Source organism: Lathyrus oleraceus, chromosome 7 (assembly GCF_024323335.1).
Source record: "Lathyrus oleraceus cultivar Zhongwan6 chromosome 7, CAAS_Psat_ZW6_1.0, whole genome shotgun sequence".
In the NCBI taxonomy this organism is placed as follows: domain Eukaryota; kingdom Viridiplantae; phylum Streptophyta; class Magnoliopsida; order Fabales; family Fabaceae; genus Lathyrus; species Lathyrus oleraceus.
Window position 1 is genome coordinate 190,829,150 of NC_066585.1, and position 21,491 is coordinate 190,850,640.

Here is a 21,491-nt window from a genome sequence, read left to right on the forward strand (position 1 = left end):
GGTATTTTGGTCCAAAAAATCTATTATAGGAGTATGGATATAATTGATGGAGTATGAAGTAAAATTTACTGATAGTTAGTGTTGAAGAATTTTGTTAGGCCCACCCAATTCTATTATGCCCTTACTCAACCAGTCGGATTAGGATTTCGTTAGACCCAAAAATACAAATCTAAACCAGCCAACTCAATCCTATAAACCCACGTCTTATTGAACCAGAGAATCGATAAACCAACTCATCTGAACCAAACTCGCCGGTTTCAATATTTTTGTTCAGCCCTAATTACATTCATTTCTTCTACTATAGGAAATAAAACTAAAATAAACTTTTACTTATAATAGTGAAATGAGTGAATGTAAAAATAATGGGTTCCCACCAAATTCTGGTAGATATGTCTGAATAAATGCACTCCCTTGCAGTTGCACACACCTACCAAAACAGACACTATTAAAAGCTAACATGAGCTCTTTGTCCCTCTAATTATAGAAAGTCCTATTATGAAAGCTACTCCTTGAGGAAATCTCAAAACCGTTCAACCTGATCTCAACTTGCTTCCCTATTTTTCTTTTCCTGTAAAAGAAATCTAAATGGGTAGCTGTGTGAGCAGTTATAAAGCCTCATCCTCTTCTTCTGTACCAATTATTCAACCACCCAAACCTTCACAAAACAATGAAACAACCTTTCTAGTAGAGGAAGAAACAGTGAAGGAAGTACTCACAGAAACCCCCAAACCAGAACCACCAAAGCCACATCGAAACATTAAGGCCTTTCACAAGTTCACAAAAGAAGAAGAAGAAGACACCAAGGTTCACGAGAAGCAGGCATTGTTCATCAACAAAGGCTATAATACCTCAGAAATTTGCAGGTTAAGAAAAACCATTCCCGCTAGTACTTCAGAAAAAGCCGGCAAAAGGGTCAACGGATCTCCGATCAAGTTGCTTAAAAACTGTTCCTTTCCCGGTGATATTGACGACAGAAGAGATAGAATGGTTCATGGTTCGAGGAAATTTGGTTCTGTGAGGTTGATTCCGTGCAGAGACCAACTGGGTCAGAAAATGGTCAAAGAGGGAATACGTCGCCGGCGTGATCCCGGCGAGAATTCTTGCCGACAGTCTCGGTCACCGGTCACACGTGTTGACACTGGTGATGCTAGATCCTTCGTGAGTCGGAGCCCATCTGTAAGAAGAACGAATCGATCTCCAGTTGCAAGGGCTAGAACTACGTTGCCGGAGAGAGGACGCCGGCCAACGGAGATACCGGCCATGGAGAGTAAACGGTCTTGTAAAAATGAGTCACTGGAAAATCCACTCGTGTCATTAGAATGTTTTATTTTTCTATAGGATTCTGTAATTGCCCGGGAATGGTTATGGTGGTAGTGGCGCCACCATTCAGCCACCGTTGACCGGGTGAGCTAAGTAGGGTCAAGTCACAGTGAAAGTAAATGATTGTGATTATTTAATTATGTACCTTCTTCAATCTTTGGAGTTAATGCATTTTGGTGTAACTAACTTATTCACAATTAATTTTAGAGACTTAGAATTAATTTTAATAAATTTACTTGCTTTATAGATCTTATTAAATCACCTAAGTCGGCAACTCTTACGTTTTATTTTTAGTTGCTCGAGTTTAAATCTATAACATTCCATTAGTATTTTTTAAATCAAAAGATATTAATATAAGTAAAAGAGAAATCAAAGTACAAACAGGATTGAGTAACATAAAACCAAATTCTTTGAGGATTAACATAATCCATAAGACAAGCACTCAAATTTATTGTGAATAAAGTCTGTCCTAATGAGCATATCATTCCACTAGTGTTAGAGAAACCAATATTTACCATTTTATCTTCACATTGTTTCCCTTCTCTAATAAAATGGAAAACTAAGAAGGACATGATTGACGTTGATAGAGCAAAAGCTTTGTTATTCTACAAGAAATGAGGGGAAGAGAAAATAAAGAGACAATATAGAGATATCAAAATGATGATTACATTTTGCATCATATATATATATATATATATATATATAGAGAGAGAGAGAGAGAGAGAGGGGATGATGATCTTACTATAACAAATTTCTACTTAATAACCATATGTCGCATTACGCGAAAAACCGGCGGGAAAACAAGAACAACAGAGCCGCCACCGTGCGTTATTTATCCCAAAAGAGGGAAAGGAAACGCTCAGAGTAAACCTGGAAAAGACGTGGTCTCGCGACCAAAGAGGATGGGATCGGGAGTCGGTTATGCGAAGGGAAGGTATTAGCACCCCTACGCATCCGTCGTACTCGACGGGATCCACGCACAATAGGAAGGAAAATTGGTTGCTAAACACTGCTCAAACTCACACACACTAGCTGAAAGAGACACAAGAAAACAGACTGAGACTGACTCGGCAGGATATCGCATCCTGGGCCTACTTAGTCTATCAAGCATAGACATCAGAGTCTAAGTAGTTCGGACTGGGGAAACGACACATGCTCGCTAGGATATCGCATCCTATGCATACGTATCTCCTTTGGACGAAGGAGAATCAGAGCATTCGTAGCTCGGCTAACACGCACACAAACAAACACAGGCAAAGGCAAACGTGGAGCCTGAACGCCAATCCCTGGGCTTACATCAGCATCCGAACCAAAAACGCACTCAAAAGGGCAAACAGGGAGCCCGACAACCAATTGATGGAATTATGTCAGCATCCGAACCCAAAACACACAACAGCATGCAACAAGAAGAAGGGTCTCGATTGCAACTAGGGCAAGAGAAGGGGAAGGTCTCAATCGCAACGGGGGCGAGAGAAAAGCATTAGTGTTAGTTGTTAGTCAAACTCGACAAGACATCGCATCTCGTGCCTACGTATCTCATCTGAACATGAGAATCAGAGTTGCCGTAGTTCGGCTAAACTATTCCTGTTGGTTTGTGTTTTTTAAGTGGACGACGTCACTACGCAATCTACCGGATGCTCGACCTTTGGAGGCTTACTCACCTGTAGTAGAAGGAGTTAACGTATCCTTAAGAGGGGATAATGTTCGTTTGTGTTTTAGGAACGCTCAAGCAAGAAAGGAAGTCCTATACGAAGGAACCGTGCTACCTTAATTGACATGCAAACGAGACTACGCGGAGTCTAGCAAACCTAGGGGATACAATCACGCCACACAAACATATACAGCATGAAATAAACACACCAACAAGGGGCTCAAACATCAGGGTTAGGCTTTAGTCGAGGGGTCATATCAACCTCAACAAACAAGCCTCTGTATCGGGGTCAGGTTGGCTCTTAACCTTGCCATTGAGGGGCTAAGGTGAAGCCAGATGAAAGGTGATGAGGGGTGTGCCTCATTGCTTCTATCTCAAGTCAGAGAGAGCATCAGACAAGGGAACGTGGGTCCAGAATGGGGGGACCCTTCTACGCTCAGGACATAGACTCGACTGTACAATGTACAAGATCTTGGGCTTGGATCTCAATGCTACAACCATGTAATGGGAGCAAGGAGAAGACTCACTGAATAGTGGGGGATAGATTGCTTATCCCTACCTTCCACCAATTGCCTCAAATGAGGACTTTTCCTGCTTGGGACAAATATAAACATACACAAGCATTGCCTCTTAAGGAGGACTTCAGACAGTTTGCCCGGCCAAATAACGGGCCGGGTCTCCAGACTACATGAAGTTAGAAAGTTATACCTCTATGCAAGTTGCTTAAGCAAAGCAAAGCAAAAGTTCACAAGGAACTGAGCAACTAAAGTACCTGTGTAAATAGCTAACCAGTCAGTACACAATTCAAACAAACAATCAACAGTCAATATCACACAAACAGACAAATCCAATCAGACAACAATGAGCGATCCATGAACACAAGTGAATCCCCCATTAAGGCCTACAAAACACACAATTGTTAGCCAACAACAACAAATGGTTAAGCTCAAATGAAGGAGCATCATCACTCATGGAGATGTATTCTTGAACCTGAAATCACAATTCAAATGATAAGTCCAAACCGCTAGGTCGAAGCCTAGGGTCAAAAGAGGATAAAAAATCCAAAACAGAAGCTCAAACTCCACATGAAGCTCATTTACTCAAGTGATAATATGTCCTAAAATTAAGGGAGCATGCAAAATTGAATTATTTCTAAGCCTAGGGGTAGAATGGTCATTTCACAGTTAGGGGTTAATTTTGAACTAAATTTCTATTCTAGGTAAGTTCTATTTAAAAGTCAATTAAAATCTAAGCCAGATTTAATATTTCTAATTCTAAAAACTAAGAGATTTATCTAATCTACTCTAAAAATTTAATGAGCCTAAATGTCTAATTACTTCATATTCCTAGAATTCTAGCCTAGTTCAACATTTCTAATTGGACTATAAAATTCTAAAATACTTATTTCTAATTTTTCAAAATCTCTAATTCCAAATTGAATTTCCAACTACCATAATGCTCTAAATCCTAAATCTATTCTAATTCTCACAATTCTAATCTAAGATTGTTTTTAAAATCTAAGTGATTCTAATTATTCTAAATCCTAGATTAATCTAAATATTCCTAATCATGTTATTAAATCCTAAGTAAACTAATTATTACTAATTAATCTCATAACAGACCTTAATCCTAATTAAGAGACTTAGAGTCCAAAAGAAGGTACTATGGACCTCCAAAAGAAACGAATTGGGCCTGAGCTTGGGAAGAAATGCTCATGGTCCAACCGCAGGGGTACAGGCACGATGAGGGGGTACAGAACAACAAGGCCCAAACTGGATCTAAGCCTCAAACCAGACACGTGAGCAACGCTCTGAAGCCAAACGCAAGCGTTTCCCACCTACTGAAGCCAAATGCGCTTATGCAGAAAAGCTACGCAGACGAACGAAAAAACACCACATGCAAAAGCGCTTATTCAGAAGCAGCTTATTCACAAGCAGAAAGGTTCTCAAATCTCATATGGAGATTGTTCTTAAAGCTCACAGCCAACGGTAAACAATAACATCGTCCAAAATTCCATACATCGTCAGGGCAAAGGAATCGAAGCGTAAGCATAAAGATCAAGAATCACCTGGCGAAGATGACAACGAAGGTGGCGACGATGATGACGATCACGAGCGCAGCTTCCAAACGCCTCTCTTCCTCTTCTCGCACTGTTTCTGGTTGTTTTCAATCCACTTCTTCTTGCGATTCTGGTTTGGATCCGTTACGGTGATGGCTGAGAGATGAAGCTTGATGCGTAGATGATGATTGAAATGGAGCGACGCGTCACCGAACGGAAGCGCTTCAATTCTGAGAAGGTACCATCGAGCTTTTGTTTTCCTTATTTCTTCTTTTTCGATTTCGCTTTTTTTGAGTGGCTTTGGTGAATTGTTGCAGGTTGGTACAGTGAATGTGGTTGAAGAATCGAGGTGGAAGAGGAGGTTGAAGTGGTGGCTTAGCTCTGCCGTGTGGAGCTTCGAATGATGAAGCTCCCACAACAATGGAGGATGAGCGTGTGCTGAAGGTGAGGATTGAGTGCAGAAGCTTCTGGGAATCAGGGAAAAATCGTTCGAACCCAATGATTGGCAATGATTGCCTCTTATATAGGCTTGATCCAAGGGGCAAATTGGAGAATTGGATCTGGGTTGTTAGATCCTGATTTTGCCAGCTGGATTTAAGTGAAGGTGAGTTTTAATTAAATCACGTGGAATTTACCACAAGTTCACTCTCTAATCCCTTTGCTTTAAGTTCTTTTGATCCATGGATAACTGAATTGACTTACATTGGGTGACTTGCTTCCTTATCCGAACTACTCTTTCATGAACTGTTTATTGTTTTGATGCTTCTACCTCCTACTTTTCCTACAGTAGAGTGAGTAAGTAGATTTTTTTTGACGCTAAAATGATGTTCGGAATGGTGTTATGCTGCAGCAAGAATGTAGTTGGAGGCCTGAGCTTGGTAATTTTGTTTTGCAGGATGAATGCTGCATCTTTGTTTTCAATTGCTCAGTCTGGTGTACGCAATGCTTGCATCACTGTGGAGAAATTGGATGGACGTGAGGTCTTGGCTACAGGTTGACGTCCATGTCTTGGTTTGTAGACCGGCTGATGTAGAAGGCGAACCACTTGGCTTATGAAGGGGTTTTGACAGCTTCGCTTGAACTGATGTGAATATGGTTGGTTGTTGTACGAGGCTGAGCTGTTTGTTGAAGTGACCAAATGGCTAATTGCAGGTTATGTTGTATTGGTCTACTACAGGTTAATCATGGCTGGATGCTTCTGACTAACGCCTTGCTTATTTGGTTTGTAATGCTTGGTGAACCTGTTTTTGGAACTTGGCTTGATTGCAGGTCTGTGCTGGCTTTGGCTCTGCAACCGGTAGAATACCACGATTATGACTCGAGTAAGGGTTAAGTGGTGATTGGTATAACTGCTTTTGTTGATCAAGAACATCTGTCTGTTGAAGTATGGAACCCGGTGTCTGAAGCCTTCGCCGCATATCTCGTTGCCAAGGATTTAGTTGCTGTAGCAAACTCACATGCTGTTGCAATTGTGCAAACTGAGATTGATCCTGTGGCATCAATTGCTGTTGTGGCAATCGTTGTTGTGTCTGCTGTCATGGAGGTAATATTGATGGTTGAGCCACTGGTGTTTGTTGCTGATGAGTAACAGAAGTCCATTGCATTGCAGCAGGGTATTTCCCTTTTGTTTCGCGACATTCCAAGGCACACTTGGTACGGCTCGGCAAGTATTATCATAGTTGACGAAATACAAGACGATAAGGGTCATAGCAATTGTAAATGGAGGAGCAGCACGGTTCCAATAACGAAGAAACAACCGGCAACTGCCGCGTTGAAGCCTACAGAAATTCCAACTGCTACAATCCACTTGCAGGCTGTCGAAATTGCGGCGTTTGGCTCAGTTTTGAAGCTCTGTTATTGTTTCTTTTTTTGTTTCTTGTATTGTTCATATATCCGAAGTGATTGTGCACACTCACTGTAACAGTCATCTGATCAATGTGCATCTTTACCCAATGATTGTTCTGGTGTATTTAAAAACCATGCATATCCTGCCATGAATAGGCCATGTAGAAACAGAACTGGAGGTATTGAACTGGTTTGTATAAATTATGACTTGGCTTGCTCATGCTTTGTATTTTGCAGGTTTGGGAGGTGCAATGACCAGCAACGGACACACGAAGTGGGTTGGACAGAACACACAAACAAATGGCCAAACTGTACTTTGAAGCATTATGGACAAATAGCAAACTCCAGGATCAAGCTGGACTTTTAAAATAGGATTGGAATTTATGTGGTTGAGTTGACTTTGGTCAGAGTTGACCAAAAAGTCAACGGTTGACCAAAATCAACAATTGGTCAACACACTCATTCTTTGTATTTTTTTCTGTAATGATCATGTAATGAATGAAATTTCTCACTTGAATGGACTTGGATTTGTATTTGACCTGACTGGCTCTTGAAATGAATTTGAAATTATCTTTCACGAATGAATGGATTTTAAACATGTATGGGAACAGAGTGAAATGGATATGACACTGATTGAATTAATCATGAGTGACGCTCCAATGATAATCATGAAACAAAGGACTTAGAAAGGATCAATGCTGAACTACAACCTTCATAGACCAAACACTAGAATCACTGATCATGAGCCTGGTAGATAGAAACACAACCAAGAACTCCACCCGGATGAACCAGGAACCAGAAGCTGATCAGTGTATGGAACCATGACCAAGTAAAGGCCTTTAGATCAGGGTCTTGATCCCTCCAGAACCCACCAATGACACCAAATTGAAGCATAATACCCAAACATCTCCACGCTAGGGTTAGATTGGGGCCACCCCAAATTCGCTGAGAAATCCTAGTTTCCACTAGGTGTAAGAATAAAGCTCTGAATTCAAGTCACTGCCATCTTGTGTTGAACCTTGCTTATGTAGATGAAATGCATGCTTATGATGATATGCAAATGTTACTAACCTAGAAATGAAATGAATGTACAAAATGGTAGGGTGCAAATTTGAGGTGCTACAGCTGCCCCTATTCAATCAGCTGGGAACCCGAATGGATGAGAGCAACGGCTGTCAGACTTTCAGGGTAAACAGGGATTGAATACCAAGAACCGTAGAAATTTGCACACTGCTGGGAATTTTTCTTGTTGTTTTATTGTTTTCTTCAGAGGTACAACCACATCCAGACATCGACACACGATGACTGGGAACAGAAATCATCTCAACTAGATGCCAACGGACAACTAGGAAAAACTCAACGTTTACCAAGACCAACGGAGAGGTAAATCAACTCTACTGGGGATAACCAGGAAAGGATACAACCATACGTCAGCGGACGTAATGGGGAAAAACTCAACGTTTACCAAGACCAACGGAGAGGTAACCAAACATTAATGAATGAATGGAAAGAGAGATACAACCATACGTCAGCGGACGTAATGGGGAAAAACTCAGCGTTTACCAAAACCAACGGAGAGGTAACCAAACATTAATGAATGAATGGAAAGAGAGATACAACCATACGTCAGCGGACGTAATGGGGAAAAACTCAGCGTTTACCAAAACCAACGGAGAGGTAAATCCACATGGGGACAAGTACAACTAGACGTCATAGGACGAATAGGGAAAAACTCGACGTTTACCAAGACCAACGGAGAGGTAACCAGACATCATAGGATGAATGGGAAGACTCGACCAGACGTCATAGGACGAAAGGGAGAACTCGACCAGACGTCATAGGACGAAAGGGAGACTCAACGTTTATCGACACCAACGGAGAAGGAGAAAACTCAGCCAAGACGTCATAGGACGAAAGGGAGACTCAACGTTTATCGACACCAACGGAGAAGGAGAAAACTCAGCCAAGACGTCATAGGACGAAAGGGAGACTCAACCAGACGTCATCGGACGAAAGGGAGAAGGAGAAAACTCAGCCAGACGTCATAGGACGAAAGGGAGAAGGAGAAAGCCACTTCACGAGGGAAAGGCACCACAACCGGAAACCGAATAGGACGTCTACTGGGAATTCGGGTTGGCAAATCAACCAGACATTAATGAATGACTGGGAATGAGGTATACAATCAGACGTTCATGGACGAGTGAGAAAAACACAACGTTTATCGAAACCAACGGGGAGGTAGATCCACTTGGGGAAGGGTACAACTAGACGTCATAGGACGACTAGGAAAAACTCGACGTTTATCGACACCAACGGAGAGGAGGAATATTCTGAGGGGAATCATCTGGTATTACCAAATGATCTGCGGGGGACAATCAACTATACATCATAGGACGCACAGGAAAAACTCGACGTTTATCGACACCAACGGAGAGGAGAATTCTTCTGGGGACGACCCTGTGGGGAAAGATATCAACTATACGCCAACGGACGCATAGGAAAAACTCGACGTTTATCGACACCAACGGAGAGGAGGAAACTCCTGGGGACGACCCTGTGGGGAAAGATATCAACTATACGCCAACGGACGCATAGGAAAAACTCGACGTTTATCGACACCAACGGAGAGGAGGAAACTCCTGGGGACGACCCTGTGGGGAAAGATATCAACTATACGCCAACGGACGCATAGGAAAAACTCGACGTTTATCGACACCAACGGAGAGGAGGACTCTTCACTAGGGAAGAGTGAACACAACCAAATCATCAACGGATAATTGGGAAAAACTCGACGTTTATCGACACCAACGGAGAGGAGGACTCACTGGGGATCAAGGTCACGACAGAGAGCAGACAGGAAGGAACACCAAGAATACCGGGTTGTAGGCATGAAAAAGGTGACCGACCAAAGCGTGAATTGGTTTGTGTTCCAAAACACTCAACATCCTGAAGAGGGCTAGAAAAGCAGTCTTGTTAAAGGATGGACATCCGATTCCATAGGGAATACGAATCTCACTCTGCTGGGGAGGACGACTTCGACCCAAGAGCGCATGAGACATATTATCTATAGCCGTCAAAACGTAGATAATACACTCGCAAGGAAGATTATCCATAACCGGTTTGGAGATTGTAAAATGGATAAACCGACCGACATCATCCTAAAGAGAGCGAAAGCAAACTTGTTAAAGGATGGACATTCGATTCCGAACAAAGGAATACGAATCTTACTCAACTGGGGAGGACGACTTCGACCCAAGAGCGCATGAGATATATCATCTATAGCCGTCGAAACGTAGATAACGTACTCGCATGGAAGATTATCCATAACCGGGTTGGAGGTTGTTAAATGGATAAACGACCGACCAGAAAGGCATCAGGGTACGGAATAGGTATGCAAAGATGACCAATCAAAAGAGGATAAAATTGCTAACTCGGAGCAAATATCCGAAAGGAAGGAGAAGACCCACCGGGGACAATACTGCTTGATCAAGGCAAGTATCCAGAGGGGAAAAGAATGTCCATACCGCAAACTGAAGACTGATAACTGCAAAGAGGGGATTACATCTACCGGTTTGTAGGCAGAAAACCACGGAAAAGTAACCAGTCATCGATAAGATGAGCACACAGGGTTAACTCCACCAAGGGGATGAAAGTGGGATTTTACAACTACCGATTTGTAGGTAGAAAACCACAAAGATAGGACTTACAACTACCGGTTTGTAGGTAGAAGCCATCAAAACTCCGCTGAGGATAGGATGAATGAGTGCCGGTTTAGTGAGCAACTATTCATTTATGCCCCAGGGAAAAACAGGAGACAGCCACAAGGAAGCCAATTCGGGATCGATCCAAAAAGGCAAACTGAACCAAGACATCCTAATGAGGAAAGAACTCACTAGGGAAAACCCATCCCGTGAGGGAGGGAACGGAAACAACCGTCATCCACGAGGACACAACTCGTGGGGAACGCAGAAGGAAATGACAGACATTTTCTGCTTAAAGGGTCAACTCTACATGGAGGGATCAGACACACCCACATCTGCTAAGGAAAAAGATCCAAGCTGGCAAGATGCTACCAATTGGGGAGTAACAATGCTGGGGATACCCCCTCACTTGCGGGGTCACTTGTTGGGAAAACACCTCTCTCAACCCTGCTGGGGAACCCAACTCTGAAGCCGATCCAAGCGATGCTAAACTCTTTCCAACAACCCATTCTTGGTCAATTCACCACGGCCTCGGGCTAATGGATATGCTTGCAATGCAGATGCATGAGTTTTTTTTTAGCGTAATGCCCCATGATTATGGAAATGCTATGCACTAATGATGCAATATGCTATGTTTAGCTAAATGATGGATGCATAAACACACGTCTCCTCCAGAGACAACACTGGGGAACTCCAGGAACCGCGCTGAGGATCTCATTACCACGTCAACTTCCACCCTGCTGGGGAAAGACAAAACCTTGTTGGGGACGAACTTCATCGAACCCGGACTTGCTTGGCGATTACCCTGCTAGGGGAGGCAACCAATCCTTGTCTCTACTGGGGATAACCCCGCCGAATCTGATCCGCTTGGGGACCTCGCTGAGGGAAACCCATCGACACAAACTCTGCTGGGAAGACAGCTTCAGACTTGGAAAACAATCACAACTCCGCTGGGGATATGGTAACCTTCAGGCTTGCTGGGGAGGCACCGATCTCGAATCTGCTAGGGAGATGACACTCTCAAACCCATTGGGGAAATACGGCCTATTGGACACGGGCCGCCCTTCGATTCGTCGAACACTGGTGTTCACCATTCTACCACAGTGTTGACTTTCCGCTTTTGAGAACTTCCAGAATCGTCTAGACTTTTCTGATCCATCACCTTGTATTCCCGACTCCTCCGTACTCCACGGGGATCGCACTCCTGGGATTATACAAACTTCCCAGTCCTCAGACTTTGAAGAGTCTTCTTGATTAAACCTTCCAGGATCGTCGTCCTTCTTTCGTCGTCCTTTCACCGTTCGTCTATCCCTTGCCCCTGGTTGGACTCTGTGGGGATCTTTTGTCAAAAGGCTCCATATCACTACTTGCCAGCGAATGAAGATATCTAACAGCACCTGCACAAGAGATTGTTAGATAAAAGCGTGCCCCAGGCGTGCCAACACTTCAACATCTTGGTCACTTAAACTTCCGAATAAGATTTCCAGATTTCAATCTCATAAGCATGCATCGGAAGGGACCTCCATGTTTCAAAATGCAAATATTCTTATCAAAATAAACGGCTGTTTTCGTAATCAAAGCGGTAATGAAAACAAAAACAAAAATATTTGACTGAACACACGCTTTATTGACTGAAACAAAAAGGTGGCTCAGAATTGAGCAACACACAGGAAGCAAACCCTGGAAAGAGGTGATTGCGCACAAAAGGAAAAAAAAAATCTACCCTAATGGCAATGTGAAACCATGATCTCATCGGGTTCCAACTCGGTTATACCCCATATGTCCTCAAGACTTTCCTCACCTTCTGTCTTCTGAACAAGACGCTTCCGATCGATCTCTGTCAAAGACTAGCCAAGTCATATCTCAAGCACAAACGATCATGCCGGACGCAGTTGTTCGTTTCAATCCCTCTTTTGCCTGGACCGCCCTTTCGGGTTTCAGTCCACTGGGATACCCTTTTTTGCCCAAGTCGCCCTTGTGGGGTTTTCGACTTGCCGGGTGTACAGTTTTTTCATTATCCCTAACTTTTGCCCGAACCTTTTCTCTTTTTTTCTTGGTTCGCCAGGATGCCCCTTTTTTGCCTGGACTCTTTCTTTTTTGTCCAGCGGGTCAATTTTTTTCGAAGTATCTTTTAACTGCGTCCGCATTCACAGGGGATGGAAAATCTTCATCATTTGTGGTCGTCAACAACAAAGCTCTGTCAGAGGAGACTTTTTTTGACCACGAACGAACCTTCATAACTTGTTTATCCACTTGCCCCACGACCGTTGACGAGGAAGGATCCTTTTCAACACCACATCTCTTCCATGCTACCCACGAGGTCGCACTTCTTGGTTAACAACACGTTTCATTTATTGGGTACAACCGCCCCATGACAAGTAACTGTCGAACTTTTTCCCGCGGTCAGGCTCAACGTGTCATACCGAGTCCTAATCCACTCATCTTTTTCAAGTCTACGTCCAACGGGACCCCATGACGAAACCGGAGTCTCAAATGGTAGTACAACCTTCATCCCATACCGGAGTGAGGAAGGCGTTGCCCCAGTAGATGCACGTACCGAAGTACGACACTCAGGATACCGACTTCGTACTCAGCCACCATCGTTGGTGCATTCAACTGTTATCGGGGAAGCACTAGCTCATTCACTTTAAACTCTCCCCATCAGACATCATAATCCGTTCGGATTCAGGGTCAGGCCCCTCCTCCGGGATCGGTCACTCTCAATCTTTCGATTTGAGTACCTCGAGATGTCCTCATCAGGGACTTCAAACTTCCTTGGTTGAGAATCATCGATGGGTTGTTGGGCGAGATAACCATACAATACCCTCCTCTTGATTGCTTTCTGGGAGATATACTGAATATCGTATTCAGTTGACACCATTTGCCCTTTCGCAACCCGTCCGGTCAACGCTGTCTCCTCGAGCACATACTTGATCAGATCCATTTTGGACATCCACAAGGTGGTATGAACCAGCATACTGTCTCAGTCGGCGAGCAGCCTATGCCAAAGTACATCAAGTTTTCTCGAGCAGTGAGTGTATTGTTTCACAGTCGATAAACTTTTTGCTTAGGTAAATTGCATGCTCTTTTCGACAAGACTAGTCATGCTGACCCAATACACCTCATAGACCCCTTGAGGGCTGTCAAGTACCAGATTAACAGTTGTTTCTTCCAAGGAAGGTATCATAATCAGAGGTTCCTGCTACTCATTTTCCTTTCCATGCCCCTTGACAGTCATCATTCCACCTGACCATTTGATTTCTTTTGTTTTCTTTTTTTTTTCGGTTCAGGCGTTTCTAGTATTGTTTTTTTTTTCTTTTTTTTTTTTTTTTTGCAGGAAAAACCTCGATTCCTCTTTCATTCACAACATGCCTCGGCAGCTTGCTGGACAGCACTCCATAAGTGCACTGACTTAGACTCAACAGTATGAGTTATCTCCACCGGTCAAACAACTTGATCAAGTCCACCGGATGCCCCTCTTCTGCTAGGGACTTTGTCATCATGTCATCAACATGGCATTCGCTTTCACGATGAGTCATATCATGAAACAAAGTCACCGTAGCTCTTTGATCCGTGGCACCGGCCTTCTTCTTCACTAGAGGATAGTCTTCTCTGGATGGTAGCTCGTGCCCCACAACATGGGTATTCCACCCTGGTGTATCTTGATGCCACCAGGTGAAGATATCAACCTGTTCTTTCAACAGGGCTACCATTCTATTCTTGACTTGCCTCTGAAGCGGCTTCAATTTTCACTTTCTGACCTCGGCGGTGTCTGGAGTATCAATCTTGAATCGCTCCTCGTGCGGTTGAATCACCCTCTCCTCTTGTTTTAACAACCTGGCTAATTCCATCAGATCACAATCTTACTCGCCTTCTTCTTCGGCATGATAGATCGGATTGTCGAAGTCATATGGAGGTGTAACCAAATTGTTATCGATGAGATCAGGAGGGTAATCACTTTTGTGGTTGGAACGAGATAAGTTCAAAAGAAAAACGAAAAACATTGCCATTTTTATTTTTTAAAACTGCAAAAAATGAAAAACAGGGAACACCGCTTTTGATCACAAAAACATCCATTTATTACTGATGCAAAATGTTGCAAAATGAAACACATGAGATGGCCCTTACAATGGACCAGTACGTTTCGGGCAAAACGTATGGCTTTCATGCAAACAAAATTAAAACACAGAAATACTACACTTCCGGATGAGCGACAATGATGCTTTTGGAGGCCTTCCAATTGCCTGGTACGCACGACTTTATCCACAGCTCTAGCTCGCGGTCGCGGTCGATCTCTTCACTCACTGAACAAGCATGATCAGAATTCAGCATTCCTGCACTGACAAAGGTGTACGATGGACGACGTCCTCTGTTTGGTCTAGACGACTCTTGGTCTGGATAACCAGTCCCAAACATGTCTGCCTTTACCGGTGTTGAGTGGATCCATCAGTTTGGATTTGTGGCCCCTAGCAGGAAATTTGAACAGACGAGCTATGCGCACCGGTTGACACCTACAAAACAGCAAATGGGTTAGTATGACTCACACATGCAGCGTCTACCCGTACCAGGAATATTTGTCCTTTGATTTTGGTTTCATAGAGACAGAGAATTTTTCATTAACAACAATCCGACATCTGGATGTCTCTCAACCAGAATCTTAATAAAAAATAATGGACCCTGAGTACGGATAGACATGGGTTGAATGCAGATGAATGCGAAATGAGACCGATGCAAATGCATGAATGCAGGTCATTGTGCCGCCAAGTCATCTGAAGACCCATCAAATCTCTGGACCAGTCACAGTCATCGGGACTAAGTCATCATAAATCCGACTTGGGGAGTTCCGAAATAAACGGAACCGGAGATTACATTACTATCACAGGAACATCCATTGAACGGATGACAGCCAGATCCTCTGAACCGGTACTTTCAAATTCAACCCGGGGATCCGAAATAAACGGAACCCGCTGATAAACCACGGACAGAACTCCGGCGTCCCAGAAATAAATGTCCACAATTCACAGTCACCATCAGTACCAAGAGTCACCAACAAGTCACCAACCAGTCAGCAACTGTACCTGTAATAATCATTCCCTCCCACTCACGGGTGTCATCTAGGCCAGGGTAAGGTCGAGAGAAACGCAGCATAAATAACCTTTCGCAGAATATCATCCTGTGCACACCCGATGTATGCACCGATAATATCCCACCAGGGTCTGAACTGCTCGTGATATCAATGTTCCGCTAAGTGGCGCCATACCACCCGCTTCCCATGAATCACTCTATTCCTAGGTTTCCTAGATTGCACTCATAGCCTGGGTATTGGGCCTTTTACCTCGAGTAAATCCCACCCCCAATCAGAGAAAACACACAGCCAGCACAGCATATGAATAGGAATGAATGCAAACATAAATGCAAACAATAAATGCAAACAGTAAATGAATGAATGCAATAAATAACAGCAGATAGCAACCAAAGCCCTAACCTAGAGAACGCTAGGAGAGACTCGCTTAGGGAAGAAGGACCAGCACAGGTCAACTTCTCTATGGTATCCCCAGTGGAGTCGCCAGCTGTCGCATTACGCGAAAAACCGGCGGGAAAACAAGAACAACAGAGCCGCCACCGTGCGTTATTTATCCCAAAAGAGGGAAAGGAAACGCTCAGAGTAAACCTGGAAAAGACGTGGTCTCGCGACCAAAGAGGATGGGATCGGGAGTCGGTTATGCGAAGGGAAGGTATTAGCACCCCTACGCATCCGTCGTACTCGACGGGATCCACGCACAATAGGAAGGAAAATTGGTTGCTAAACACTGCTCAAACTCACACACACTAGCTGAAAGAGACACAAGAAAACAGACTGAGACTGACTCGGCAGGATATCGCATCCTGGGCCTACTTAGTCTATCAAGCATAGACATCAGAGTCTAAGTAGTTCGGACTGGGGAAACGACACATGCTCGCTAGGATATCGCATCCTATGCATACGTATCTCCTTTGGACGAAGGAGAATCAGAGCATTCGTAGCTCGGCTAACACGCACACAAACAAACACAGGCAAAGGCAAACGTGGAGCCTGAACGCCAATCCCTGGGCTTACATCAGCATCCGAACCAAAAACGCACTCAAAAGGGCAAACAGGGAGCCCGACAACCAATTGATGGAATTATGTCAGCATCCGAACCCAAAACACACAACAGCATGCAACAAGAAGAAGGGTCTCGATTGCAACTAGGGCAAGAGAAGGGGAAGGTCTCAATCGCAACGGGGGCGAGAGAAAAGCATTAGTGTTAGTTGTTAGTCAAACTCGACAAGACATCGCATCTCGTGCCTACGTATCTCATCTGAACATGAGAATCAGAGTTGCCGTAGTTCGGCTAAACTATTCCTGTTGGTTTGTGTTTTTTAAGTGGACGACGTCACTACGCAATCTACCGGATGCTCGACCTTTGGAGGCTTACTCACCTGTAGTAGAAGGAGTTAACGTATCCTTAAGAGGGGATAATGTTCGTTTGTGTTTTAGGAACGCTCAAGCAAGAAAGGAAGTCCTATACGAAGGAACCGTGCTACCTTAATTGACATGCAAACGAGACTACGCGGAGTCTAGCAAACCTAGGGGATACAATCACGCCACACAAACATATACAGCATGAAATAAACACACCAACAAGGGGCTCAAACATCAGGGTTAGGCTTTAGTCGAGGGGTCATATCAACCTCAACAAACAAGCCTCTGTATCGGGGTCAGGTTGGCTCTTAACCTTGCCATTGAGGGGCTAAGGTGAAGCCAGATGAAAGGTGATGAGGGGTGTGCCTCATTGCTTCTATCTCAAGTCAGAGAGAGCATCAGACAAGGGAACGTGGGTCCAGAATGGGGGGACCCTTCTACGCTCAGGACATAGACTCGACTGTACAATGTACAAGATCTTGGGCTTGGATCTCAATGCTACAACCATGTAATGGGAGCAAGGAGAAGACTCACTGAATAGTGGGGGATAGATTGCTTATCCCTACCTTCCACCAATTGCCTCAAATGAGGACTTTTCCTGCTTGGGACAAATATAAACATACACAAGCATTGCCTCTTAAGGAGGACTTCAGACAGTTTGCCCGGCCAAATAACGGGCCGGGTCTCCAGACTACATGAAGTTAGAAAGTTATACCTCTATGCAAGTTGCTTAAGCAAAGCAAAGCAAAAGTTCACAAGGAACTGAGCAACTAAAGTACCTGTGTAAATAGCTAACCAGTCAGTACACAATTCAAACAAACAATCAACAGTCAATATCACACAAACAGACAAATCCAATCAGACAACAATGAGCGATCCATGAACACAAGTGAATCCCCCATTAAGGCCTACAAAACACACAATTGTTAGCCAACAACAACAAATGGTTAAGCTCAAATGAAGGAGCATCATCACTCATGGAGATGTATTCTTGAACCTGAAATCACAATTCAAATGATAAGTCCAAACCGCTAGGTCGAAGCCTAGGGTCAAAAGAGGATAAAAAATCCAAAACAGAAGCTCAAACTCCACATGAAGCTCATTTACTCAAGTGATAATATGTCCTAAAATTAAGGGAGCATGCAAAATTGAATTATTTCTAAGCCTAGGGGTAGAATGGTCATTTCACAGTTAGGGGTTAATTTTGAACTAAATTTCTATTCTAGGTAAGTTCTATTTAAAAGTCAATTAAAATCTAAGCCAGATTTAATATTTCTAATTCTAAAAACTAAGAGATTTATCTAATCTACTCTAAAAATTTAATGAGCCTAAATGTCTAATTACTTCATATTCCTAGAATTCTAGCCTAGTTCAACATTTCTAATTGGACTATAAAATTCTAAAATACTTATTTCTAATTTTTCAAAATCTCTAATTCCAAATTGAATTTCCAACTACCATAATGCTCTAAATCCTAAATCTATTCTAATTCTCACAATTCTAATCTAAGATTGTTTTTAAAATCTAAGTGATTCTAATTATTCTAAATCCTAGATTAATCTAAATATTCCTAATCATGTTATTAAATCCTAAGTAAACTAATTATTACTAATTAATCTCATAACAGACCTTAATCCTAATTAAGAGACTTAGAGTCCAAAAGAAGGTACTATGGACCTCCAAAAGAAACGAATTGGGCCTGAGCTTGGGAAGAAATGCTCATGGTCCAACCGCAGGGGTACAGGCACGATGAGGGGGTACAGAACAACAAGGCCCAAACTGGATCTAAGCCTCAAACCAGACACGTGAGCAACGCTCTGAAGCCAAACGCAAGCGTTTCCCACCTACTGAAGCCAAATGCGCTTATGCAGAAAAGCTACGCAGACGAACGAAAAAACACCACATGCAAAAGCGCTTATTCAGAAGCAGCTTATTCACAAGCAGAAAGGTTCTCAAATCTCATATGGAGATTGTTCTTAAAGCTCACAGCCAACGGTAAACAATAACATCGTCCAAAATTCCATACATCGTCAGGGCAAAGGAATCGAAGCGTAAGCATAAAGATCAAGAATCACCTGGCGAAGATGACAACGAAGGTGGCGACGATGATGACGATCACGAGCGCAGCTTCCAAACGCCTCTCTTCCTCTTCTCGCACTGTTTCTGGTTGTTTTCAATCCACTTCTTCTTGCGATTCTGGTTTGGATCCGTTACGGTGATGGCTGAGAGATGAAGCTTGATGCGTAGATGATGATTGAAATGGAGCGACGCGTCACCGAACGGAAGCGCTTCAATTCTGAGAAGGTACCATCGAGCTTTTGTTTTCCTTATTTCTTCTTTTTCGATTTCGCTTTTTTTGAGTGGCTTTGGTGAATTGTTGCAGGTTGGTACAGTGAATGTGGTTGAAGAATCGAGGTGGAAGAGGAGGTTGAAGTGGTGGCTTAGCTCTGCCGTGTGGAGCTTCGAATGATGAAGCTCCCACAACAATGGAGGATGAGCGTGTGCTGAAGGTGAGGATTGAGTGCAGAAGCTTCTGGGAATCAGGGAAAAATCGTTCGAACCCAATGATTGGCAATGATTGCCTCTTATATAGGCTTGATCCAAGGGGCAAATTGGAGAGTTGGATCTGGGTTGTTAGATCCTGATTTTGCCAGCTGGATTTAAGTGAAGGTGAGTTTTAATTAAATCACGTGGAATTTACCACAAGTTCACTCTCTAATCCCTTTGCTTTAAGTTCTTTTGATCCATGGATAACTGAATTGACTTACATTGGGTGACTTGCTTCCTTATCCGAACTACTCTTTCATGAACTGTTTATTGTTTTGATGCTTCTACCTCCTACTTTTCCTACAGTAGAGTGAGTAAGTAGATTTTTTTTGACGCTAAAATGATGTTCGGAATGGTGTTATGCTGCAGCAAGAATGTAGTTGGAGGCCTGAGCTTGGTAATTTTGTTTTGCAGGATGAATGCTGCATCTTTGTTTTCAATTGCTCAGTCTGGTGTACGCAATGCTTGCATCACTGTGGAGAAATTGGATGGACGTGAGGTCTTGGCTACAGGTTGACGTCCATGTCTTGGTTTGTAGACCGGCTGATGTAGAAGGCGAACCACTTGGCTTATGAAGGGGTTTTGACAGCTTCGCTTGAACTGATGTGAATATGGTTGGTTGTTGTACGAGGCTGAGCTGTTTGTTGAAGTGACCAAATGGCTAATTGCAGGTTATGTTGTATTGGTCTACTACAGGTTAATCATGGCTGGATGCTTCTGACTAACGCCTTGCTTATTTGGTTTGTAATGCTTGGTGAACCTGTTTTTGGAACTTGGCTTGATTGCAGGTCTGTGCTGGCTTTGGCTCTGCAACCGGTAGAATACCACGATTATGACTCGAGTAAGGGTTAAGTGGTGATTGGTATAACTGCTTTTGTTGATCAAGAACATCTGTCTGTTGAAGTATGGAACCCGGTGTCTGAAGCCTTCGCCGCATATCTCGTTGCCAAGGATTTAGTTGCTGTAGCAAACTCACATGCTGTTGTAATTGTGCAAACTGAGATTGATCCTGTGGCATCAATTGCTGTTGTGGCAATCGTTGTTGTGTCTGCTGTCATGGAGGTAATATTGATGGTTGAGCCACTGGTGTTTGTTGCTGATGAGTAACAGAAGTCCATTGCATTGCAGCAGGGTATTTCCCTTTTGTTTCGCGACATTCCAAGGCACACTTGGTACGGCTCGGCAAGTATTATCATAGTTGACGAAATACAAGACGATAAGGGTCATAGCAATTGTAAATGGAGGAGCAGCACGGTTCCAATAACGAAGAAACAACCGGCAACTGCCGCGTTGAAGCCTACAGAAATTCCAACTGCTACAATCCACTTGCAGGCTGTCGAAATTGCGGCGTTTGGCTCAGTTTTGAAGCTCTGTTATTGTTTCTTTTTTTGTTTCTTGTATTGTTCATATATCCGAAGTGATTGTGCACACTCACTGTAACAGTCATCTGATCAATGTGCATCTTTACCCAATGATTGTTCTGGTGTATTTAAAAACCATGCATATCCTGCCATGAATAGGCCATGTAGAAACAGAACTGGAGGTATTGAACTGGTTTGTATAAATTATGACTTGGCTTGCTCATGCTTTGTATTTTGCAGGTTTGGGAGGTGCAATGACCAGCAACGGACACACGAAGTGGGTTGGACAGAACACACAAACAAATGGCCAAACTGTACTTTGAAGCATTATGGACAAATAGCAAACTCCAGGATCAAGCTGGACTTTTAAAATAGGATTGGAATTTATGTGGTTGAGTTGACTTTGGTCAGAGTTGACCAAAAAGTCAACGGTTGACCAAAATCAACAATTGGTCAACACACTCATTCTTTGTATTTTTTTCTGTAATGATCATGTAATGAATGAAATTTCTCACTTGAATGGACTTGGATTTGTATTTGACCTGACTGGCTCTTGAAATGA

At 43.2% G+C, this 21,491-nt stretch overlaps 1 protein-coding gene across 1 annotated transcript; it reads left to right on the forward strand.

The window, feature by feature from the left end:
* Positions 1-337: 337 nt before the first annotated feature.
* Positions 338-1,517, forward strand: LOC127106421 (uncharacterized). Its single transcript, XM_051043715.1, has one exon. It carries the CDS (start codon positions 586-588, stop codon positions 1,336-1,338), a length of 753 nt encoding a protein of 250 aa, XP_050899672.1. The 5' UTR covers positions 338-585; the 3' UTR covers positions 1,339-1,517.
* Positions 1,518-21,491: the final 19,974 nt, after the last annotated feature.